General features: G+C 44.2%; 1 protein-coding gene across 1 annotated transcript in view; it reads left to right on the forward strand.

Moving 5' to 3' along the window:
• Positions 1-27,171, forward strand: part of CNTNAP4 (contactin associated protein family member 4) — a 488,087-nt gene that overhangs the window by 143,838 nt on the left and 317,078 nt on the right. The window contains exon 3 of the mRNA XM_074994161.1: positions 5,614-5,807. Coding sequence (XP_074850262.1) covers positions 5,614-5,807 — 194 coding nt within the window. The remainder of the gene's footprint in view (positions 1-5,613; positions 5,808-27,171) is intronic.

Here is a 27,171-nt window from a genome sequence, read left to right on the forward strand (position 1 = left end):
TGATTTAGCCCCAATTCGGTTGCTGCTGATTCCAACGGGAGACTTACAAATGATAGACTGTTTACCATAACTTACATTTTTAATTCTATGTGGCCAGTGTTTCAAAGATCCTGGAGACATGAATGAGTAAGCAAGGGAGCTAAATGAAGGAAGACTCTGATTTGCTTACCTGAATTTTATAGTCACAGGGATTTTATCTCCAGACCCTTTGGCCAGCAACTTTAAGTACTAGTAGATTATTAGCAAAGAATAGCAAACTGTAACTGCATAGGAATTTCCAAATAAACACTTCACAAATCCCCAAACCTTTATTTTCAAATAAAACAGACATTTCTCTCAGCTCTGTATCTATTATAGTGAACTGATATGGATGTGAGTGGTATTTGGCCTTAGTTGAATTAGTAAATAGCTGGCTTTGGTTTAATGAAATATTTTGGTCTCCAGTTAATAACAAAGCAACTCAGTCATAATAGGTTTTCTAACAATCTCTGTGACTTCACCAGGGAGTTACATACAATCAGGCCTACTTAAGACAGGAGGGATGCAGAGGATCAAGGAGGGAAGTTGCACCCAGGACCAGTATTTCACAGATTCCCAGAGCTCAGGCCCCTGCCAATGATCAAGTATTTGTGGAATCATGATGATTTCTCCTTCATAGTCCCAACATTAAAAAATAAATTCTCTAGTTGAACAAGCATTCTATTGGTAGTCACTGTAGTCCTCTTTTCTTGAGTCCACTATATAAATGCATCACTTCCTGTGACAAAAGGGAAAATTTTCACCAGATTCTCTACTCAATTATAATGCCTTTGAGCAACTCAAGTACTACAGAGGGGCCATTTCTGGCTACAAATGGCCAGTACAGAATACCTTTGTGGAAGGGGAATTTCTAGCTGGTTCAGGTGTGAGAAATTAATATTCTGTTCCCCCTCCTCTGGAACGGTGGGCATGTCAAAAGAGGTAGGGGTGGGGTAAGGACAGAGCGTGGTGAAAGTCTGCTGTATCTATGTTCAGCTAGCCCTAGGGTGCATTAAGGATTCTATACCAGCAGTACAACTTGGAGAAGCCCAGTAGCATGTCTAAATTGTTTTAGGACACAATCCTGAAAATTAGGGAGAAGTAACCCATCTCCCTGCTGCCTTCTCCTCATTTCTATGAGACGTGGCTATCTGGCCCAGAGGAAAAGCTAGCACTCAGTATTCAACAGCTCATGCTTCCATTTGTATGGTGACTCAATATTCAGAGTAGAAGCATACTGTCATGTGACTGCTGAGCTTTTCTTACCCTGCTTCTCCAGCTCTTTGTTGATCACTGAGTACACTTTTAAATGAATGCCAAAGACATCAGATTCCAATTCCTCCATTTGAACAGTTTCAGGGAAACATTTTTTTGCTTTTTAAAGAGAGTCACTGGCTACGTCTACACGTGAACACTACATTGAAATAGCCTATTTCGATGAATAACGTCTGCACGTCCTCCAGGGCTGGTGCCGTCGACGTTCAACGTCGACATTGGGCAGCACCACATCGAAGTAAGTGCTGCGAGGGAACGTCTACACACCAAAGTAGCACACATCGAAATAAGGGTGCCAGGAACAGCTGCAGACAGGGTCAAAGGGCAGACTAGCGCTTCCGGGGCAACAGCTAGCCGCTCCCTTAAAGGGCCCCTCCCAGACACACTCAGCCTGCACAGCACGCGGTCTGCAGAGCCATAGGCACGCACACCTTGAGCAACGCAGTCATGGACCCCCAGCAGCAGCAGCAGCAGCAGCAGCAGCAGCAGCAGCAGCAGCCAGAGGTCCACCCAGCTGCCCCTGTAGGAGCAGTGCAAGCACTGCTCAATGCCATGCAGGAGGCAGCTGATCACATCCTAGTCACAGAGGAGGAGCTGCCCGCAGGGGAGGAGGAAACAACCCCCAACCCTGCAGCACCCCGCCCCGCCTCACACGCTGGCGGCTGTGGAGCTACCCCACGAGCACCGACTGGTGAGAGCAGCTGGTGCTCGGAGAGTCGGACAACGACCGCTGGCTCCAGAACTTTCGCATGAGCCAGCACACATTTCTGGAGCTATGCCAGTGGCTCATCCCCGCACTGAGGCACCAGGACACCTTCATGCGGCGTGCCCTCAGTGTGGAGAAACGGGTCGGCATCGCTGTCTGGAAGCTGGCCACTCCAGACAGCTACCGATCCATGGGGCAGCAGTTTGGCATCAGCAAGGCCACCGTCGGGGCTGTCCTCATGGAGGTAAGAGGACCCATGGGGGGAGGGGGAGGCAGCCCTGGCAGGGGAGGGGAGGGGAGGGGGGCCCTGGCAGGGGAGGGCCACACACATCCTGCACACCCCTCACTGGTGCTCCTCCATGTGCTTCCCCTGCAGGTCGTCTGCACCATCAACACCCTGCTCCTCCACAGGCTCGTGAGGCTTGGGGACCTGGATGCCGCTATCGCGGGCTTTGCCACCCTGGGCTTCCCCAATTGCTTCGGGGCGCTGGATGGGACCCACATCCCCATCTGCGCCCCGGAGCACAGTGGAGGACACTACCTAAACAGGAAAGGCTACCACTCAGAAGTCCTCCAGGCCTTGGTGGACAGCCGGGGCCGCTTCCTGGACATATATGTGGGCTGGCCTGGCAGCACCCATGACGTCTGGGTATTCCGGAACTCAGGCCTGTGCTGCCGGCTGGAGGCGGGGACCTACATCCCCCAGTGGGAGATCCCTGTGGGGGACACCACCATGCCCCTCTGCGTCATCGCAGACGTGGCATACCCCCTCCGGCCCTGGCTCATGCACCCTTACACAGGCCACCTGTCAGCCAGCCAGGAGCACTTCAACATGCACCTGAACCACGCATGCCAGGTGGTGGAGCGCACATTTGGCCACCTCAAGGGGCGCTGGAGGTGTCTCCTCACCCGCCTTGATGCGGGCCCCACCAACATTCCCCAGATTGTGGGCGCATGCAGTGCCCTCCACAACCTCATTGAGAGCAAGGGGGAGGCCTTCTTTCAAGGCTGGGCAGTGGAGGCCGGCAGGGCCGATGTGCAGCCACCCACTGCCCCCAGTCGCCAGGTGGATCCCGGGTCCGGGAGGCCCTGCGGGCCCATTTCAACGAGGCCGCGGGGTGAACGCTGGCAGGCCCCCCACTGCACTCCCCCCATCCTCCACAACACTCCCTTCCCCTACGCCCACACCACAGAGAACCCAAGAGCACCCCCCGACTTTTCTTGTAAATAAAAACAGACGTTTTTCATGAAACCAGAATATATATGTTGAACTCTTATTATTATATCATAACTATGTACAGCCAAAATAAATATTATATATATACGTATTATAAGATGAAAGGAAAAAAAAGGGGAAGACAAAGAAGGGGAGAACTATTTACGTGGGCGGGAAGGTATCATCATAACATAACAGAACAGGGGTCTAATACAAACTATTTACAAAAGATAGGTGAAGGGGATATATACAAAGGGGGGGGCCACGTCCTGGGCCCCACACCCCCTAATGTCCAGCGCTGGGGGTGGGCGGCCGTGAGCTGTGCCTCGGCCGCAGCCCACACCGGGACTGGCTGGGGGCCGGGAGGACCAGGAGATAAGGCCGGCGGGTGTCAGCTGGCCCCAGGTCCCCCTTGGTGGAAGGGCCCTCGGTGGCGGATGGCAGTGCGACGGCGAGTGGAGCAGCAGGTGGAGCGGCGGGTGGAGCAGGCAGGGCGGGCAGAGCGCCAGCCAGCGCAGCATGGGGGGCCAGGTAGCCTGTGATGCACTCAAATGTGCACATGAAGGCCCCCCATGCCTCCTAGTGCCAGGCCAGCGCCTGCTCCTGGACTTTGAGGCGATGCTCCTCCACCCGCAGGCACTGCTCAGAGACCTCCATCTGCCGACGAAGGATGGCCAGCAGCTGGGGGTCCGTCGCCGTCCTCGGATGGTTCTGGCTCCACCGTCGTCCCTGCCCTGGGGCTGGTCGGTGGTCCGCCAAAGGGGTGGCCTGGAGTGATGGCTGCGGTGGGCTCTCTGGGACCACTGACACCTCGCTGGTGCTCTCCAGTCCTTCCGATGGTGCAGCTGCGGACCACGGGCGGGGGGGAAGAATAGTAGAGACAGCCGTTAGGGTGGGCCCCGAGCCGTGGCCCTTGTCCCCCCACCCCTCTGCTGCTGGTTCCCCATCCCTGTCCCCGGGAGATGCTGCTGCTGCTGCTGATGGGTGTCCCACCCCCTCCCCCTGGGGGAACCCTAGGTTCCGCTCCGCCCATTCCCAGGGATGGGGCATGGCACCGTCGTGCTGGGGGTGCAGGGGCTGATGCACTCTTCTGAGGGACATGCCACTGCTGTCCTTGGGGCCATGGTCATCTGGGCATGTGGAGGGCCCTGGTCATATCTGTTACCCCCGCCCCTCAACCCCGGGGTTGTGCACCGGGGGTACATTCCTGATGGTCCACTCCTATGGCCAGGGGACACACGGTGGGCGGACGCCCAGCTGGAGCTCCGGGACGGGATGTGGATTCGGAGCCCCGCGTTGCTGGAGGAGGACTCCCCCTCCTCCGGTGCCCCAGGGGTGGGCTCCTGGGGGGGCCCCTGGGGTGTGGGGCTTGCCTCCGGGGCCTGCTGGGGCTCGTTGGCCGACATATCAAGAGTGGCCAGAGGGGAGGAGGTGTGCCGGGGGCCCAGGATGGCCCTGAGCTCCCTGTAAAAGGGTCAAGTGGCGGGGGCAGCCCCAGATCAGCCAGCTGCATCCTGGGCCTGAGCGTAACCCTGCCGCAGCTCCTTCACCTTACTCCTGACGTGGTCAGGAGTGCGGGCAAGGTAACCTCGGGCAGCCAGGCCCTCGGCCAGCCGAGCGACACACATCAGCGTTCCGCCTCTTGCTCCCCATTACCTGGAGCACCTCCTCCTCGCTCCACAGCCCCAGCAGGTCCCGAAGCTTGGCCTCCATCCAGGAGGGGCCCCGCTGCCGCTTCCCAGCCTGGCTGCCTGGCTGGAAGCCCTGGCTCCCCTTGGGGGGGGGTGCCCTGGGGGCGCTTAGGGGGCTGGGGGGTGGCCATCACAGTGGTGGGGGGGTTGATGTGCCTGCTCAGAGACGTGAAGGCTGGCCACGTGGCTGGGCTGCCGCCTGCATGCTCTCTCAGATTCCTGCACAGGAAGGCAGGGGGTGGGGACTTTTAAGGGGCCGCTGCACGCAGCAACCATTGAGCTCAGGGGCTGGAGAGAGCATCTCTCAACCCCTCAGCTGATGGCCGCCATGGCGGACCCCACTATTTCGATGTTGCGGGACGCGCAATGGCTACACGTTCCCTACTTCAACGTTGAACGTCGAAGTAGGGCGCTATTCCCATCTCCTGATGGGGATAGCGACTTCGACGTCTCGCCACCTTACGTAGATGTCAACTTCGAAATAGCACCCGCCATGTGTAGCCATGACGGGCGCTATTTCGAAGTTGGTGCGGCTACTTCGAAGTAGCCGGCACGTGTAGACGCGTCTACTCACAGATAATAGGTACAGAGGTGTGATGTTTTATACAGAGTTGTGATGTTTACTTATTTGTGAATTAATAATTTCTATCTTTGTACAAGTTTTATTCTATTATTTTTTTCTTTTGTTTCCCCCTTTACTCTCCAAGGAGCTGGTGGTTGGTCTCCTCTTGTGTCCAACAAATATCAGTGGCTCCAGATTGATCTTAGTGAGAGAACTGAGATCACTGCGGTTGCTACCCAAGGTGGATATGGGAGTTCGGACTGGGTTACAAGCTACCTCCTGATGTTCAGCGACAGCGGAAGAAACTGGAAGCAGTATCATCAAGAAGAAATCATTTGGGTATGTTTCATTAGTTATGGGCACTAACTTTCATTCGATAAGTTGGGTCATGTGCAATATATGCGGCTTCAAGCCTACTAGCTTGAGCAGAGCAATGGAATTTGAAGAATTTTGAATTGAAAGCAGTATCCAAATAAATAGCTAAAGATAAATTTTAATTTTACTTTCTGTATTTTTTTAAAAATGTCTCTTCACATTTTCCCATTAAAAGTCTAGTGGACGTGATCTGAGGAATAGAAAGGCAATGTGGAGTGGTAGATTTTCTTCTCTCTCACTTCTGCAGTGTTAAACTAGTTCAAACATTTTACTGTTCTTATTTCTTTGTGTCATAGGATCTCAGATTTAGAAAAAATAGAAACTCTGCCTTTTAAGAAAAACAATGCAAGCACAATAACCTTTGGTGGTAATATCTATTGAATCCACTTTGTGATGTTTTGAGCCAGTAAACCACTTGCTGCTTGTTCCTAGAAGTGACGTCCAGAGTCCATGTAAAGCACTTATTTTTGCAGTACTTGATAATTGGGAACTTTTTTGATCCTAAGTGGTTATCAATTTATGCAATGAAGCGAGAAAATTGATACTTGTATTACAAATGTATCCTGCCTATCCTCTTCTTATACATGTAAGTGTCTGATTTGCTTTTGAAATTTTAAGGCGTTTTGCTTCAGTGATTTCTTGCTACAGTGAGTGTAAAAGGTTAATTAAATATTGTGTTAAAATGTATTTCATTTTACACATTTTAATTTTTGTTCACTTTTGATTTTAAGTGCTCTTTTCATGCTGTTATTGCCAAGGCCTTCTGTATGGTATAATGTGATTATGCAGTGGCATAAGATGTTGCATAATTATTCTTCTTTTTGAATTTACTACATACTTCAGCTCCACCATATGTTTTCATAACAAAGAAAAATATATTCTAATCTATGTGATTGTGAGGGGAAAATTTAAATGGTAAATGAGGATAAACTGCTACAATATTCTCTTCTGGAGCCTGTGGGCAGACTAAAACAATACATTTGAGAAGTGTAAACTATCCAGGTATTACAATGAGATGCTGATTCTGGAATTGACAGAGTACTTAAAATGTCAGTGTTAGCAGCTATTTTATTGGCAATGATTATACTGGAGACAACAATTTCTCTTCCATGGCTCTTAAATGTAGTTGTGGATTTTGGAACTGGGAGGCCAGGATGGGACCTAAGTAACTTGCTGTGGGGGCGAACGAAGGAAGACATCAATTCCCATTCCTCAGACTTAGTCATAAGAGACATTCTGCTGATTGTAATGTGCTGAACAAGAGGCAGCATGAAGGACCTGAGGGAGTAGTAATGCAGAATTCTGGTATGCCAGTCACAAAACTTGGGGATATGCTGTTTGGTTGGGTTTTTTTCTCCCAATACCCTGCTTTCTTTACATGCTTTATTTCTAGAAGAACTCCTTTAACTTTGCTTTTCTCTGGTAACAATTCTGGTTCTCTGTATGGAAACTCTCTCAGGCCTTGAATCATTACATAGTCCTTCTCTTGACTTTTTTAGTATTCTGACTTTTTTCCCAGATGAAGGGACCAACCTTAATTGCAATATTCAAGTTAAGCTTATTCCATCAATTTATTATTTCATTATATTTTCTGGCCTCTAAAAATAATTAATATCTTCTAAAATCATTAGAAATTTTCACCTGAGAAAGGAGAACATGTTGCATAATTCCTTATTTCCTTTTGGACTGCCACCACACATTGGGAAAACAGCATCTTTGATATTTTCACTGTGATACCTTGAGTTTTTGCTTAGTTTTTGCTAAACCCTCTTGAGAGAGTTTATGAGTAAATCAGAACTCAGAAGTGTGTGCAAACAGTTAGCAATACATCATCCTTTCTGTTATGTTACCCTGTATTGTAATTCATTTCAGCTCCCACAAATTGTTCTGTTTGTTGCATCTTTCTAGGACTTCTGAAAATTGTCAAATCTTGAATAACACATATGTATATTCCTTCAGTAGAATTGAATGTTGTCACTATTTGGTTTCTCCTAAGGGTTACTTATTGATATTGAATAGCATCAATTACCCCACGATTGAATCTAAATTGGACTATAAAGTAACTGATTCTGGGGCTGATGACAAGTCCCAGGGCTGTTGTGTTTTAGGTACATTCAATAATTGCAAGACTGAACAAAGGGAATATGCTTGATAACATTCTTTGAAAGGGTGCAGCATTGCTCTCTCCAGTGCACTAACGGGCTGAGGGAAGTTCGGTATGTCTGTGACCCTTGATCCCTGCTCCATCCATTTTGAGGAGACTACCATTGCTGAGGAGCAAGGCATGTGGAGTTGTGACAGTTGAACAGGAACTAGGACTGTACTCTCTGTTCTACTGACTTGCTTGTCAGAACATGTTCTCTCTGTCCTCTTCCTTTTGCCCACCCTACAGGCCTGGGGAGAGTCTGGCCCTTGATCTTTTCCTATGCTGTCAGCTGACCACTTACATATATTCTGTACTTGCTGGCTGTTGGTCCATGAAAGAATTTATCTGTCATTTTGGGGCATTAGTCATCTTTAATGATTTTTTAATAAAAGCTTTTTGGAAAGACTGAAGAGTATAGCAGATGATTCTGCTCTCTTCTGTTTTAATAATTATTTCAAGGCAATCTGATAGGTCAGTCAATTTCCCTTTGCACAATCTGGGCTGATTTTCTCTGGTGTTGTCCTTTAAGAGCATGAGCCTTGTAAACCCAAAGTTGTGAGTTAAATCCTTGAGGATGTCAGAAATGGTGATAGGTTCTGCTATGGGTGCAGGGAACTGGACTTGATGACCTTTCAAGGTCCCTTCCAGTTCTATGAGATATGTATATGTATATATTGTCAGCTGTTTTCCTTGATATACAAGCAAGACTTGCCTACCTCAACAATCCTAGGATTAGTCTTAACGTCTTTTCTGAAACTTAGTACAGTTCTGACCAGCTTGCAATTCTCTAATAGATCAGCTGTTATCAAAATATGTATTTTATTATTAATAAGACTTTGACATTGTAAAAGGGTTTTGTTTAATCCTTGGAAGAGATTAACTCTGTTCAAATTAATTTTAGATGTTCTTTTATGTTACTTTACAAAGTTAATGCATTTGAGCACTGGAAACTGCATGTCTTATAAAACATACTTCAGCTTGCTTGCATCTTTGTATTTTTAGGCTATAGGTGCTGACACGATGGAAACAATTTTCTCTGTATAGATTTTCTCTGTATTGCAAATCTGAGTACACTCTATTTAAGTACCAGCTCTGTGCCCCATAAAGAATGCTTTCCCTTCTATATAATTCTTTCAAACAACTGCCACAGGTGTGGGGGAGAAAGGCAGGATACTCACGTAATCTCCCCCGTAGAAGGGCGTACCATGCAGTTGATTTGGAGGTTTTAATTGTGATTATTTTCCAGTTACAGCTACCCTGTCGTCTTTTTATGACAGATGATGTGCGATGTGCCCACAATTCCAAAATTCACTATTTTTCATGGGCATGACACTTGGTCCAGCTTTGATGTAGGTACCATTAGTATTTAAAACAATCTCTCAAACATAAACTTAAAGCAGAAAAGTGACATCAGAAATTCCCTATATTCAGCATTCAGGTTGTTAGACATGGTGAAATCACAAATCATACAATTCTATGGCTAGAAGGCACCTCATTAGGTCATCTAGTTCAATCCCCTTCCTAAAGCAGGATCAACCCCAACTAAATTATCCCAGCCATGACAATGTCAAACTGGGACTTAAAAACCTCTAGGGATGGAGATTCCACTACCTGTCTTGGTAATGCATTCCAGTGCTTCAAAAACCTCCTAGTGAAATAGTTTTTGCTAATATCCAACCTCCCCTCCCCCTGTCATTTCAGACCATTGCTCCTTGTTCTGCCATCTGTCGCCACCGAGAACAGTTTCCATCCTCTTTAGAGCCCCGCCCCCCTTTCAGGATGTTAAAGGCTGCTATCAAATCCCCCTTCACTCTTCTCTTCTGCAAACTAAATAAGCCCAAATCCCTCAGCCTCTTCTCATAGGTCATGTGCTCCAGCCTTTTAATAATTTTTGGTGCCCTCTGCTGAACCCACTTGGGTGTGTTCACATCCTTTCTATGCTGGGAGGGTGGTGCCAGAAATGGATGCAATATTCCAGATGTGTCCTCACCAGTAGTGAGTAGAAAGGAATAATAACTTCTGTAGATCTGCTGGAAATGTTTCTCCTAATGCACCCTACTATGGTAATAGCCTTCTTGGCTACAAGGGCACACTGAAGACTCATATTCAGCCTCTCATCCACTGTAATACCCAAGTCCTTTTCTGCTGCACTGCTGCTTAGTCAGTCAGTCCCCAGCCTGTAACAGTGCTTGGCATTCTGTCCCAAGTGCAGGACTCTGCACTTCTCCTTGTTGAGCCTCATCAGCAAATTGCAAGCTGTGCTTTGAAAATATTAGTGGGAGGCATTGTTTGAAAATGACTCTTTAAACAATGTAAAATTATTTCTTCAGATAAAATTATGGGATTTCTTTCCAAGTGCTATTATCTTTTATTCTGTTCCCTGGCTGATGGTATAACAGGCAGGCTGTGGCCACGCTAGCCCCTTCCCATTAGGTTTTAGGAAGAAAGGGCTTTTGAAATCAGGGGGTCATTTTGAAAAGCCCCCGGCTACAAGGGCAGCATGTGTTTTGAAACTGGCACTTTCGAAGCACACACTGCTGCTATTATGCTCTTAAGGCACTGCATATTCATGGCAGTGCCTTATTAGCATCTGCTGAAATGCCTCACTACTCTGTAAAGAGGGGGCTAGTGTGGCCACAGCTGAAATATCACAGTCCTAACTTCAGTCTGGCCTCCTGCCACCCTGGTTCCAGGGACATCCCCAAGGATGGGCAGGGGAATTCTGTGGTCATCGCTGCCAGTGTCCAGCTGGAATAACTATTCAATAGATTTCCTGTAAGGTTAGTGGTGAGGACTGTGAATAGGGCATAGATGTTCCTCTGGCCCAATTACTGTTATGCACAGACTTATAGTCCTCGTGGGTCCAATATGCAAAGTGGAGAGTCTGAAGAAATGTCAGTTTCTTCTTTCCTACCTTTGGGTTTCATGTGGCTCAGCAGGACAGCCAGCCATTGTGAATTTTAATATATCTCTTTTTTCTTTGCAGTATTTCCATTTGCAGTGGCTTACACATCAGGTGTTAAGGTGATTTTTTTTCTTTTTTAAGATACCAGAAACAGTCTGATCTAAATTAATTTTGCATAATTCTTTTATGAAGAATAATTAAACTGCAACCAACCTCAGTCTTTCCGTAGCATTCTCAAAAGGAAAACCATTCAGACTCTGTCTGCTTATATGTCTCATGCATAAAATATAAAGGTACCTGTGCTAAAAGAAATCTTTGTAATTCCTCTTTCAATAAGTTTAGAGCCTGTTTAAAATGCAGCAAAATGAAATCTTATGGTTTAATATATCTGCATTTTAATGTAAAGATAAAAGCATGAAAGGTAAGAAAATATATTTAATATGCTCTGATTTAGCATATAAATTACTCAGCTCAATATAGCCTGTAGTAGTGTCTGTCAGAGAAAGATGTTACTCACTTAAATTTAAAAAAAACTACACTCTTGCACAGAGTATGTGTTCTTAATAAATAACTACAGCTAAGCTCCCTAAATAGAAGCTCATCATCACAAATCTAGCAAATGTTGCCAATAGAGTGTTTTCCATTTAATGAGCTTATGTTTTTATTCTTTGATAAGCTTGTCTTCCATAGCAACAATAGCAGTCACAACAGATGATGATGTCAGCACTATTCTCCCCTTGCAAACACCAAATACTTTGTAGCAAAGATGCAAGTCAACCAGCCAATGAAAGAAATGAAACAAAGCTAAGGTTCTAATGGACAAGAGAGGTCGAGAAACTGCAGTAAATCCACTATAGACTTTGTTACTGATTTTGATCATATGTGGAAAGGCTCGTATACTCTGATGATGAGAGGAGGTGTGAAACCTAAAGATAAATGAATAGATTAGAAATGTTGCTGTTCCTGCTTCAGTCAGTGGGACTTTTGAAAATGAATTAAGCAGTAGCAGGATCAAGCCCAAGATGCAATAATGTATCCTGAAACATATATTCTGTAGCTACACAGAGGACTGCAAAAAGTTGTCTCTTCAGGATGGCAGATGGCTGATGGGATCTGAAAAATTGAAAGAAAACCTGAAGGGAATACATTAATAAAGATTTGTGTTGAACAACTTTTGTCATTAAAAAAAGGGTCTCCATTGAATTTTCTTATCAAGATTAACTTACATGTAACTTTTCTGTAAAAAGTAAAAAATAATACTAGTTAGAGGTTTGTAATCTTACTCCATTTCACTTTTTTTTTTTTTTTGCTTAGCAGTGTAGTAAAATATTTCAGGATATGACCTGTTATGTAGCCATTATCACAAGCTGCATTCAAGCAGAGACAAATAATCTCAACATTTTCATATATAATAACAAATACAGGTTCCTTTTGATCCCTGAAAAAAGTGCACATTAATTCCATGGATGATTCAGAGATGGCTGGTAGAAGCAGGTATCATCTTCTTGTTTAAAAACCTCTATGTAGGACCAAGCAAGAAAATAACATTCCAGTCGAGATACAAATGACCAACACCTGCCAGAGTGTTGGCTATTGATGTTTGCATTGTAGTCAGATTGCTGTAACATGCTTAGTCTGTTATTTCACTTGGAATGATGAGGAGAGCAAAGCCAGATGAATAATTTATGCAAGTGAATCCATCATTTTAAAAGTATTTGCATAATACTTTTTGCAAATACATGTAGCTCTCCATTCCTAAACAGCTTGTTGGAAGTATTCAATATCTGAATCAGTATTGATTGGCCATATAGATCTAAATTATATATTTCTATTCTCTAGGGCCACATCTACACTACAGCCCCCTTTCGAAAGGATGGCTTTCAAAACAGAACGTTGAAAGCCGTCCTTTCAAAAGGGAGTGTCCACACAGACAAACAGAGACCGAAGGGGCGATCCGCTCTTTTGAAAGTCCTGGAGTGCAATTTCGAAAATGAGCATCCACACTATCAGAGCACTCTTTCAGAAGTCCAGGGGTGCAATTTCGAAAGTGAGTGTGCACACTATACAGGGTGCTCTTTCGAAAGTACAGGCTCAGGAAGTCTCACAGGCAGGGTAGCATGGTGGATGAGCCCTTCCGGGACCGCGGCCCGCTGTCCCCTTAAAGGGCCCCCCCATCCTATACATTGGCTTGCACATGTTGAGGGCCAGCCACCTGTCCCCAGGGTTGCACACTGAGATCAGAGGAGGTATCCTGGGCAGCAGCGGCTACAGGCAGCCAGCCTACTAGCCACCCTCCCTTAAGTCATCCTGAGGGTGTGACGACCCCAGCCATCCCCTGGGGTATCCACTACCTGTGGAGCTTCCCCACAAGCAGCAACTGGTGGACCAGATCGTGCTGGAGGACTAATTTCAAATATACTTGCTAGCGTAGATGCAACCTAGGTGTATTTGTAATAATGCTCACAGAAGCAAGTTTTCAATTCATTATCCACAAATGTTCGGCAATAATGTCTTTATGATGGGGTGTTCATCCCACGCCAGCCTGGAAGGGGTTACTGAGGCTGTGAAGGGACCAGTTACTCAGTAAGCCACAGCCGAGGGAGATAAGGGCTGCGTCTACACGTGCACGCTACTTCGAAGTAGCGGCAGTAACTTCGAAATAGCGCCCGTCACGTCTACACGTGTTGGGCGCTATTTCGAAGTTGAAATCGACGTTAGGCGGCGAGACGTCGAAGTCGCTAACCCCATGAGCGGATGGGAATAGCGCCCTACTTCGACGTTCAACATCGAAGTAGGGACGTGTAGACGATCCGCGTCCCACAACATCGAAATAGCGGGGTCCTCCATGGCGGCCATCAGCTGGGGGGTTGAGAGATACTCTCTCTCCAGCCCTTGCGGGGCTCTGTGGTCACCGTGGGCAGCAGCCCTTAGCCCAGGGCTTCTGGCTGCTGCTGCTGCAGCTGGGGGTCCGTGCTGCATATACAGGGTCTGCAACTAGTTGTTGGCTCTGTGTATCTTGCACTGTTTAATGAAAGTGTGTCTGGGAGGGGCCCTTTAAGGGAGCGACTTGCTGTTGAGTCCGCCCCGTGACCCTGTCTGCAGCTGTGCCTGGCTCCCTTATTTCGATGTGTGCTACTTTGGCGTGTAGACGTTCCCTCGCTGTGCCTATTTCGATGTTGGGCTGAGCAACGTCGAAGTTGAACATCGACGTTGCCAGCCCTGGAGGACGTGTAGACGTTATTCATCGAAATAGACTATTTCGATGTCGCAACATCGAAATACGCTATTTCGAAGTTGGGTGCACGTGTAGACGTAGCCAAGGTGACCTAACTAATCCCCTTAAAGGAACAGGTTAAAACCAGGAAGCTGGCAACAGAAAGGAACTATAGTAGTCTCTAGTCACTCCCTGGGAATAGGGAGGTATAATTTAAGGATTGTATTTCAGCAGTCTGCAGAATGAATTTTGGGAAGAGGAAGTTTCAGTTCTGACACCCAGACGGGGTAAAGCAAGACCAGGAAAAAAGCAAAAGGATGTGAGGGAAAACTGAGCACTGATGCCCAGCTATAGAATCCGTGGACTCAAATCCACAAGAGTGAGAATACCTCAGTTCCCCACCAACCACTGGGGAAGAGATACAATTAAGGCACTGCATGCCTAAGACTGTTTGTTTGACACTATTAGTACAGAAGGACTTTGATACCTGAAGGAGGAAGTGTGTAATTGTAGAACTAGGGCTTGAACCCTTCATCTAGTACAGCCCCCTGGTCATCTAGTACAGCCCCCTGCTTCAAGCAGGATCAACACCAACTAAATCATCCCAACCATGAGAATGTCAAGCCAGGACTTAAAAATCTCTAGGAATGGACATTTCACCACCTCTTTCACTAACTCATTCCAATGCTTCACCACCCTCCTGGTGAAGTAGTTTTTCCTTATATCCAACTTACACCTTTCCCTCTGTAACTTCAGACCATTACTTCTTGTTCTGCTATTTGTCACTACTCAGAACAACCTCTCTCCATCCTCTTTATAGCACCACTTCAGAAAGTTGAAGACTGCTATCAAATCACCCCTCATTCTTCCCTTCTGCAAATTACATCACCAGAGATCCCTCAGCCTCTTCTCATAGGTCATGTGCTCCAGCCCCTTAATCATTTTCATTGCCCGCTGTTGAACCAGCTCCAATGCATCCACATACTTTCTACACTGGGAGACCCAGAAATGGATGCAATACTCCTGATGTGGCTTCAATGGTGCCAGATAAAGGGGAATGATAACTTCTATAGGTCTACTGGAAATTGTTCTCTTAATGCACCTGAATATGCCTTTAGCCTTCTTGGCTACAAGGGCACACAGTTAGCTGATATCCAGCCTCTCATCCACGGTAACTCGCAGGTCCTTTTCTGCTGTACTGCTTATTAGGCAGTCAGTCCCCAGCCTGCAACAATGCTTGGGATGCTTTTGTCCCAAGTGCAGGATTCTGCACTTGTCTTTGTTGAACGTCATCAGATTTCTTTTGGCCCAATCCTCCAATTTATCTAGGTCACTCTGGACCCTAACCCTACCCTCCAATGAATTTACCTGTCCCCCTAGGTTATTATCATCTGCAACTTTGCTGAGGGTGCAATTCATCCCCATATCCAGGTCATTAATAAAGATGTTGGACCATACCAGCCCCAGAACCAATCCTTGGGACACTGCACTTGAAACCGACTGCCAACAACACATTGAGCCATTGATCACTACCACTGTCCATCTTACAGTCCATGTGTCCAATCCGTACTTCCTTAACTTATGGGCAAGATTGTTATGGGAGACTATCAAAAGCTTTGCTAAAGTATATGACATCCATTGACTTCCCCATGTTCACAGAGCCAGTTACCTCATCATAGAAGTTAATCAGACTTGCCCTTGGTGAATCCGTGTTAACTAATCTTGATCACTTTCCCCTCTTCCAACTGCTTTAAAATGGATTCCTTGAGGATTCCCTCCATGATTTTTCCAGGCATTGAAGTAAGGCTGACTGGTCTATAGTTCCCTGGATTCAAGTATCAGAGAGGTACCCATGTTAGTCTGTATCTCTGAGAACAAGAAGTCCTGTGGCACCTTATAGACTGGCCCTCCCTTTTACTGGGACTTGGTCCTCCCTTTTACTGGGACCCCCCCTCTTTAAATACTCCTCTGAACCCCACCTCTACTCATGCATCTGACAAAGTGGGTCTTTGCCCATGAAAGCTTATGCTCCAAAATATCTGTTAGTATATAAGGTGCCACAGGACTTCTTGTAGTTCCCAGATTGTCCTTCTTTCCTTTTTTAAAGATAAGAACTATATTTGATTTTTTCCAGTCATCCAGGCCTTCTCCTGGTCTCTGCAAGTTTTCAAAGATAGTAGCCAAAGGCTCTGCAATGACATCCGCCAGTTCCCTCAGTACACTTGAATGTATTAAAACTGGACCCATGGATTTGTGTGTGTCTAGCTTTTCTAAATAGCTCTTAACCTGCTCTTTCCCCACCTAGAGCTGCCCACCGCCTTCTCATACTGCATTGCCTAGTGCCATAGTTTAGTATCTGACCTTGTCTGTGAAGACTGAGGAAAAAAAAAAACGTTCAGCACTTCAGCTTTTCCCATGTCATCTGTCACCAGGTTACTTCCCTCATCCAATAACAGCCCCGCACCCTGACTGATAATCCTCTTCTTGTTAACATGTCTGTAGAAACCCTTCTTGTTGTCCTTCAGATTCCTTGCTAGCTGCAATTCCAATTCTCCTTTTGCTTTACTGACTAACACCCCCCCTGCCCACCAGCATTCTCAGCCATGTATTTATTTTCTTCCTTAGTCATCTATCCAACTTTCCACTTCTTACATGCATCCTTTTTGAGTTTAAGCTCTCCAAGGGTTTCCCTTGTAGCCAAGCTGGTTGCCTACCATATTTGCTTTTCTTACTGTGCTTCAGGATGGTTTGTTCCTGTGCTTTCAATAAGACTTCTTTAAAATATTTCCAGTTCTCCTGAACTCCTTTCCCTTTCATATTAGTTTCCCAGGGGATCCTGCCCATCAGTTCTCACAGGGAGTTGAAGTCTGCTCTTCTGAAATTAAGGATTTGTATTTTACTGCTCACCTTTCTTCCTTTTGTCAGAATCCTGCAATCTATCATCACGAGGTCACTGCAGCCCAGGTTGCCTCTCAACTACTTCTTTTCTTCAGCACTTGTACCAGGAAGTTATCCCCAACATTCTCCAAATGTTCTGCTGTTGAGGACTTTTAGGATCATTCTTCATCTGGACCCTCCTCCTTGAGCTTGCTGACACAGGTGACCTTGCTGGGAGTACCAGACTCCCTGGCTACGTCTACATGTGCACGCTACATCGAAATAGCTTATTTCGATGTAGCAACATCGAAATAGTCTATTTCGATGAATAGCGCCTAAACATCCTCCAGGGCTGGCAACGTCGACGTTGGGCAGCACCACATCGAAATAGGCGCTGCGAGGGGATGTCTACATGCCAAACTAGCACACATCGAAATAAGGGTGCCAGGAACAGCTGCAGACAGGGTCACAGGGTGGACTCAACAGCAAGCCGCTCCCTTAAAGGGCCCCTCCCAGACACAGTTGCACTAAACAGCACAAGATACACAGAGCCGACAACTAGTTGCAGACCCTGTGCATGCAGCATGGATCCCCAGCTGCCGCAGCAGCAGCCAGAAGCCCTGGGCTACGGGCTGCTGCACACAGTGACCATAGAGCCCCGCAGGGGCTGGAGAGAGACCGTCTCTCAACCCCTCAGCTGATGGCCGCCATGGAGGACCCCGCTATTTCGATGTTGCGGGACGCGGATCGTCTACACGTTCCCTACTTGGATGTTGAACGTCAAAGTAGGGCGCTATTCCCATCCCCTCATGGGGTTAGCGACTTCAACGTCTTGCCGCCTAACGTCAATTTCAACTTCGAAATAGCACCCAACATGTGTAGATGTGACGGGCGCTATTTCGAAGTTGGCGCCGCTACTTCGAAGTAGCATGCATGTGTAGACGCGGCCCCTATGGCATTACTCTTAGGTTCACTGGAACACACAAGCCCACTCACCATAACAAGGTGATGATCTGAAGGGTGAGAATCTTAGAGACTTATCCTAGAGCATAGCCCCATGACTAGAATGAAATGGTTAATGTGATGTGGGCAGAGTGATATAGGGTATTGCTTTGTCTAGTCTCACTAGCTTTACGTAGTTTGTTGGAAGAGGGTTTTGGGGAGAGATACTGGGCTTTGGAGAACACTAAATGTAGGAGAGCCTGAGAAAGGTAGAGAGGTGATGACCAAAGATACACATCTTGGATGCCAGAAATGGGATGCAGGATGGAAGGGAAACCCCAGTGTCACCAATAAGGAAGTGAGGGAGAAACTTTTGTAAAAGGTGTAATATACACTTGTCAATAGGAAAAATTGTGTATTATATTATATATCTAAAATGTCTGATTTTCTATAACTGGCTTTGTGAATCTACTGCAAACTGAAATGAAATCTCTCCATTGCTATTTTCACAACATTTAATAGACATCTAATTAAGCTGATTTATGAGTCACAATAATTGATATAGGTAAAAAGCTGAATGCATACCTCAGATTTAATCGGCCCCAGCAGTAACATGGGTTGTAATATTTTTTTAAAAATCTTAACTGAAGTGAAAATTTGATATTACTTATATAATAGTATTTTAGTTTTCTTTGAAAACTAGAAGATGATGAATGGCAATGGACAAAAAGACGAGTATAAAATGCAGATTGTAAATATTTAATGTAAAAGCACACATTCTGGTAATTTATATTCAGGGAAACTTGTATGTGTTAGACAAGCAAGGGAACCAAAATTCAAATTGCCAGGACAATACAGTGTACACACAAAACATACTTTGTTTAGTAATTTATAGAAGTGGATGGTTTAATGGAATTCATCGGTCAACTTTAGTCAATGTAAACATGCCTGTTACAGTTACAAAACTCTAAGGCTACGTCTACACGTGCACCCAACTTCGAAATAGCGTATTTCGATGTTGCGACATCGAAATAGGCTATTTCGATGAATAACGTCTACACGTCCTCCAGGGCTGGCAACGTCGATGTTCAACTTCGACGTTGCTCAGCCCAACATCGAAATAGGCACAGCGAGGGAACGTCTACACGCCAAAGTAGCACACATCGAAATAAGGGAGCCAGGCACAGCTGCAGACAGGGTCACGGGGCGGACTCAACAGCAAGTCGCTCCCTTAAAGGGCCCCTCCCAGACACGCTTTCATTAAACAGTGCAAGATACACAGAGCCAACAACTAGTTGCAGACCCTGTATATGCAGCACGGACCCCCAGCTGCAGCAGCAGCAGCCAGAAGCCCTGGGCTAAGGGCTGCTGCCCACGGTGACCACAGAGCCCCGCAAGGGCTGGAGAGAGAGTATCTCTCAACCCCCCAGCTGATGGCCGCCATGGAGGACCCCGCTATTTCGATGTTGCGGGACGCGGATCGTCTACACGTCCCTACTTCGATGTTGAACGTCGAAGTAGGGCGCTATTCCCATCCCCTCATGGGGTTAGCGACTTCGACGTCTCGCCGCCTAACGTCGATTTCAACTTCGAAATAGCGCCCAACACGTGTAGACGTGACGGGCGCTATTTCGAAGTTACTGCCGCTACTTCGAAGTAGCGTGCACGTGTAGACGCAGCTTAAATGATCAGAAGCACTGGTGTTCAAATTTAAATTTCTAATAAGTTATGTCAGTGTTGTAAATGAGTATGTTGGCTGTGTTACAAACAAGTTTAGAAGCTGAAGATTGAGAGATATATTAACTTAAAATAAATTCTAGGGATTAGTATTACTGCTGACGTTCGGTTTTTTGTCTGCTAACTATCCAAAGCATTACTGGTCAACCTCCCTTGCTTTAGGCTTTTTGTTTTTATTTTAATTTTAATTCTAGGTTAGTGCCAATTCTGTTTCTATTTGTGTCATGTGATAGTGACAGGAACTGGCAGATCTGCTTTCTTTTCTTCTATTCAATCAATAACTGTTTTCCTGTTTTGAAGAATACGCTTTATATGGACAAACAGTTATTAAAAGTACATCTTGAATAAGAGCAGGCATTTTCTAAAATACACTGGTAATACAGAAAAGGTATTATAGTGACTCAGACATCTCAATTATCCTTCTTTATCAGGAGTGTTGGTCACTTTACACCTTAATTTTGCCTTCAGGAAGCTTTACTCCTATAAATACTTTACAGTAATATTGATTCTAAAACTATTTTTATTTATGGGGTGGTTTTAAATAAAAGAGTAACTTTTCTGAAAAATTTTCAGGGGGTGTTGTTAGTGTTAAAAGAAAATAATTAATGTTACTTGCCTCTACCATAGTAGTGATATGCTGTGATATTCATTTTTAGATTTTTGTTCCACACTTCCTAATAGAGCTTCTCATCTGGAGTGGTATGGAGACTTTTGCCTCAACCCACTAGTCAAAGATTGGGGCCATAGTAATGTTCTAGTTAGAAGTAAAAACAACAAGAAGTCCTGTGGCACCTCATAGACTAACAGATATTTTAGAACATAAGCTTTCATCTGTAAAGACCTGCTTTGTCAGATGCTTCTGACAAAGCGGGTCTTTGTTCACGAAAGTTTATGCTCCAAATATCTGTTAGTCTATAAGGTGCCACAGGACTTCTTGTTGTTTTTGAAGATACAGACTAACATGGCTACCTCTCTAATAGTTGGAAGTAGTCATTGACAGAGTCTGGTATTTTCTTTGATGCAGTCTTGTTTATTTACAAGGAATGAACAAAATCCTGAGTGGAAGGGCACTCTGATCTAGTAGAAAGAGTATGTGAGGAGGAGAGAGGTGATAGATTCAAATCCTGGTCTGTATAATGATCAAGTTGACTTTGAACAAGTCGCTTATCCCCTGTATACAAGGTTTTTTCCCAACGCCCCTAAACATGGAGGTAGTATCACAATTACTGGTTGTGGAGCTGTAAAAATTAAAGCAAAGTTTGAAAATTTGAAGTGCTATTTTACCATATCAAATTATTAAACTCTTGTTTCTCAGAGGAAAGGAGAACAATGCTGCACAGAGAACAATCCTGCTGTGAATAGGCTTCATTGATTTTCACAAAGCCTGGGTAGTTGAGATGACATTCTCATAAGTGTATAGAGCAGGGAAGATTGGGTGAGGTTGGGACCATGGTGGGATGTTCTGTAGAAGCATATTTTGTGGCAAACAAGGCAAATATGAAAAGGAAAAGAGGAAAGTATACACAAACTGTGTCTGGCCCAAACAAGGCAAAGCCGGTTCAAATGAAGTTAATTTAACTGAGAGGCTGTAGCTGGGGAAGAGACAGAGATTAAAAAGATGATCAATGGAGCTCATCTGAGAAGAAACAAGTGTAGCAGGAGCTGCTGGAAAAGAAGTTGGCAATCACTACCTGGGAGAAGGGCCATCCGGGGCTATGAGTGTAAGTAGTCTGCAGTTACTCTCTGGGAGGAGGGGCAGTTGGGCTGGTAAACCCAGAGAAGCGAGAGCCAGAAGCTTGAGCCAAGAAATAGGAAAGATTCCAGGGAACTAGTAACAGGTTCTGGGAATAAGAGTACCATAGTTGTTCGATGTAGGCTCCTGGGATTAGATTCGTATTAAAGGACAGGACTGGCTTCCCTGAGCAGCCACGGGGGCACAGTCTGGGCAGTGAAGACTTCATTTTGGATGCACAGACTTTGCAATTAGAAACAACAAGGAGTCCTGTGACACCTTAAAGACTAATTAACAGATTTATTTGGTCATCAGCTTTCATGGGTAAAAACCATTTCTCCATGTATCTGACAAAGTGGTTTTTACCTTTGAAAGCTAATGCCCAAATAAATAAATCTGTTAGTGTTTGAGGTGCCACAGGACTCCTCATTTTTTTTGTTTGTTTGTTTTTTGTTTTTTTTTTCCACAGATACAGACTGACATGGTGACCCCTGCTGAGATTTGATTCTCTAGAACATGGGTGTCCAACCTTTTGGCTTGCCTGGGCCACATTGAGTGAAGAGGAATTGTCTTGGGCCGTATATAAATCACATAATAATGTTAAAAGTTTACAATCTTGTGGGGCCACATTACTAGCTGTCCAGGGCCATATGCGGCCCATGGGCCAGAGGTTGGACACACCTGCTCTAGAAGGAGAAGGCTATGGAGATCTGGGTGAAGAGCAGAAAGGGCACCATGAGTCACAGAAAAAGAGAAGGCAGGACCTGTGAATGAGTGTAGAAGGAGGCATTACATATAAAAGGAACTAATCACCACGAAGCCAAGACAAAACACCCTAGCAGTGAGTGAAACCAGTGACACAGCTGGTGATGATAGTCTCCATTGATGAAGATGGCTTAATACTAAAGAGAGAGACTGGAATATATTCACAGTGTTTCACATGTATACTATGCTGGCTCACTCCTCTGTCCCCCCAGGCAGAGTTATTATGTGCCATGCAGTTTACTGTCTGAATCTTTCAGATAAGATCTTAAAACATAACATCATGGAAACACTCAAGATTTTTATTTGTTTAAAGAGACGGGTTGGAAGACAAGTTTATCCCCATTGGCGATTTACGAAGTGTTTCCTCACTTCACTGTAGAGCAGCCTGTTACATATTGATTGTTTGCTGATAATCTACCCCAGAGCCCATTTCAGTTCACTGATGCAGTTTGCATATGATATTCGGGATGAAAGGTACGATTTAAATGTAAAATATTACAGTATGCTTAATTGAGACAAGCTGAATTAGAATGACTGGTCTTTGGGAACATCTCCTGGGAAACTGATATAATGTAGTAATACTAAATGGCAATTACAAGAGCTTAATCAGTACACTATTACTATAGCATAATTGCATTACTTCACAAAAACTGAATTCCTGGCTTATCTTGTCTTGTTTCTCAAGAAGGTCTACAAAAGTCAGTATGCCACTTACATTTCTAAGTGTAACATTGTAAAAAGTTCCCATTTGTATCATACATTGTATTAGTTGACAAAGGCATTCTACTGTTATAATGAAAGAATATATTTTAGGCAGAATCACAAGTGGGAAGAACTAAGACTCAAGTTGGAATCTTAACTACATTTAGAAAAAAGAATGTGCATGTTTGGTTTCTTACACTTGGCATTGTATTTGTTCTTTTAGGATGGTATCTGCTTAATTTCACTTGATTTGTGTTTTATATAAAAATAATTATAACTCTAATCAGTCTCTCTCGTAATATTTGCATTAGCTTTATGTATGGCTTCATATGTGTTTATATTCACAACAGCTTTATTTTGCAAGTCTGTAATAATATTAGTCAATAGTCTCATATGACAGTCTATTTCTTATAGAGAAAATGTGTTTCTTTCGAGTGATTATTCTAGAAATATCTGAATGGTTTTGTCTAGTAGTTTGTAGTCTGCTTCATGCCATCACTAGATCATATTGCAGTTCCTCATTGCCAGGTTGCTGGAACAGTTTGTATAGTGGGAGTGCTGACAACCACTGAAACAAATGGCAAAACAAATGGCAGCACCCCCAGTTCCAGCACCTATGCCCAGTACCTTTGGTACTACCACATGTTGCAGTACTGAGGGTCTCACACTTCCTGCTGTTTCTGAAATACAGCTTGCTTTCCAGAACTTTTCTGCAACCACTTCCTCCAATTCTATGCTGCGTTAGGACTCAGTTATCATCTGCCTATTTTTCTCTTAAGATTAAGTTTTCCTACGACTCCAGTAAGGTGTGTTATACAGGAGTTCTGTGAAAAGGCCAATCTGTACTTCCTAATTCTAGTGACTTAGGCCAGGTCCAAAGGAATGCCAATAATAGATATAGAAATGCCACAGTTTGGGAGATATGTAAGGAAATATTTCTCTAGCAGGCTAATGGTTTTTAAATAATGGCAGTTGCTTTAGGCTTTGCAGGCATTTGGAATGTTAGTAACAGCAGAGATGGAAAAGTGCAGCAGAAACTGTCAGAGAAATCTAAATATCATTCATCACAGGACTGTTACTATATACATACTTAGCACTTTTTACAGTGCAACACACTGAATTGTTTGCTGAATGCAATCAATTAACTGAGCCAAGAATGACATATACGGTAGCTTAAAAACAGGACAATGAAAATATGTAACAGAAGAAAATAGTGACTGATTTAAAACAAAGAAAGAATGTAGACATTGAGTCAAGTGCTTTTAAAGTGACTGATGCACACAAACTGCTGAGAGACAGCTGACAATGTTAACACACTTATTGTCAAAGTTATGAATTCAGGAATGCAATATTGACAGTTTGACTACACCTTGCTGACCTTTTCAAGAAAACCAAATTGTTTTATCCATATTGTTTGCACTGTGGCCATGTTGTGAACAATCTGACATTTCAGTGAAAAGTCCATGTCGGCGTTTGTTATGCTAGCAGGTCAACATTTTGATCTCCCTTTAATCTTTTAGATTTGTTATGGAAGCTCAGAGGTATCAACAGTTCTAAAGATATGGCTATGTGGATTCATAATGCACACCTTACCTTTCATGATAATAGCCCATTATGAATTACATTATTTTGAAGAATCGTACTTCTGGGAATGTTATTTCCCAGAGAGACAGAACAGCAATGATCAGTGCTGGTTAGCTGATAATCGACACGTTCTACAGTATATATTCTTTTTTTCCATGACCAATTTGCCCACTAGCTTGACAGAGGTCAGCATACCTTAAGAGAAGGGAAATATAATGAAGTGCATCTGGGTTGCACACAAACAAAGATTATTATAGTATTTGTAAATCCTGAGCAACCACTTCCAATATAGTATTCCAGAGCCTGGAACCGAGGAATGGGAAAAGGAGAAAACAATAACAAAGTGCATTTATCAAATGAGGTAATTTCTTCTTTAAATTAAAATGTTGCAGCAGTCATGATTGATTCAGAAGACTAAGAAATAATAGCCTTTAAATCAATGGCTGCCGAACTATAAACTAGATTTATAGTTACATAAACAGTTGCATGCATTATTACAACTCTTTTCAATAATACATTCTTTAGAATTCATATAAAGCCCATGAAGTCAATGACATGCTATTGCCAAAGTTAAGTCCTATTCCCTTTGAGTTGATGACTCATTTAGAACATTTCGCTATTACTCAATATAATAGTACCTGGTATAGTTTGTTGGATTTGATCAACTTTGTTAAAATAAAATAAATGTTCTGGAAGACTGAATAATAGGCAATTTAAGGTTCTTGGTTGGTTTGTAGCCTCTCTTCATTTTCACTGTACACTGCTCCAATTTAAGTATTTCAATGACAACTTGAAGATGCTTTCTATTAGCTCAGTAATGACTCTATATTCTGGATTATCTCTTTTCTTCTTAGTCAAAAATACTGATATGTGTGAGTTAACTAGAAGCATTCTCAAGGTTTTCTGACATAAAACCTACTATTCAGCCTCTTGCCCATGCACTCTAACTGTAAAATCCATCTGATCTGATTGGCTATTTACCTCAATAATCCACCTCCATATGCCCAGAACAAACTGGATGGCTTCAGCTTCCCACATTTTTATATTTCCTAACTCTGGTCCCTTTAGTGTTAAATCTGTTCAAACAACAATGACATTTCATTGAATTCTCTTTGTAATTTAAAATATTTTCTTTTTGGCAAAAAATGTCACCTCTGGGAAATGTATGCTTCCTGCTCCTTCTCTCGCTTATAGCAATACTTTTATTTAAATTAAATTATATTTAAGATCTGGGGAGACAAGGGCCATGCCTGCACAGAGCTGTACTCCCAGCAGCTCCATGCTAATGAGCAGTCTTGCAATTACAAATGGCTGCTCATTAGCATAATCACATGTCTAATTAGCATAACCCACACAAGCTTTTGCTCTGAGCAGCAGGGGTTACTGGCAATAAAGAGGCCATGTGGATGTGCTTCTGCTGGCAAAAGCCCCCTCTGTCACCAGTCTCTTCAGGGATAAGGGCTGCCTGTGTGGCCTGGATGCCAGCTAAGTCTACTGGTAAAAAATAATAGGAAGCAGGGACTGGAAGATCAGGGCGGTGGTGGGTACCCTCAGTCTGCTTTTTTTTTTTGCCTCCTTGTGCCATGGACCTGGTTCAAGCCTCACCCACCTCCTTTTCCTGCCTCAGACACTTTGACTCTTCATTTCTATAGAACAAGAACTGGATTAGTCCCTTAGTTCTCCTAGGTTTAATTAAATGGATGTGGGGGTGGGAGAGAGTGGCTGTGTCTACACGTGCCCCAAACTTCGAAATGGCCATGCAAATGGCCATTTCGAAGTTTACTAATGAAGCGCTGAATATGCATTTCAGCGCTTCATTAGTAAACTTCGAAATGGCCATTTGCATAGCCATTTCGAAGTTTGGGGCACATGTAGACACAGCCAGTAAGAGCTAGTCCTACTTTGCTTGTTTGCTGCACAAACAGTGGGTGTAAACAGCATAAGTCATTCAGGGGAGCTTCAGAATAAAGGCGTAGTTTGAGAGCAAAGCAAACTATTATGCTGGATAATACTTTATCAATACAAATAGACCATCAGCAGTCAATATAAAATATGTATATCTAGGATCTCATATTGCTTAAGATAAATCTCAATTTACTAGATGTGGCACAAATAGAAATCATAGTGAAAGCTAAATATATGGCAAAGCTATTGATCCTCAAAAATGGAGAACAATTAAGGGAGCTAGTATTCTGCAGTGAAATGTTGGGTGAATAATCAAAAAAAGAAATCCTGCTAACCAAGGGAGGCGGAGCACATAGTCAATGAGAAGGCTTAACAACATGTGTTCTGACTTCCCAGAGTTATGATTAATTGTCTTCATAAGGTTCCTTTTACTAAAGAGGTGAAAGATGGTCAGGTGGAAGATGACGTAATATCTTCACACTGGCAATAGACAAGTTTGGGGCCTGATTTTCAGAAGTGCCAGACACCCACTACTCTGCACAAAGTTATTGAAAGCACTGAGTTCTCATTTCTGCTGAAAATCAAGGCAAGCATCTAGTCCTGCTTAATATTTTCTTATCTCCTCTTCCACTATGTACCAAGATGTGTAGGCTGGGAAAGAGATGACATAGGATTGATAAAACAGAGGATCTGGGGTCTGTGACACTTTGGCTACGTCTACACGTGAAGCCTACATCGAAATAGGCTATTTTGATGAATAACGTCTACACGTCCTCCAGGGCTGGCGACGTCGATGCTCAACTTCGATGTTGCACAGCC

The sequence above is a fragment of the Carettochelys insculpta genome, chromosome 5 (genome assembly GCF_033958435.1).
Source record: "Carettochelys insculpta isolate YL-2023 chromosome 5, ASM3395843v1, whole genome shotgun sequence".
NCBI classification, from domain to species: Eukaryota; Metazoa; Chordata; order Testudines; family Carettochelyidae; genus Carettochelys; species Carettochelys insculpta.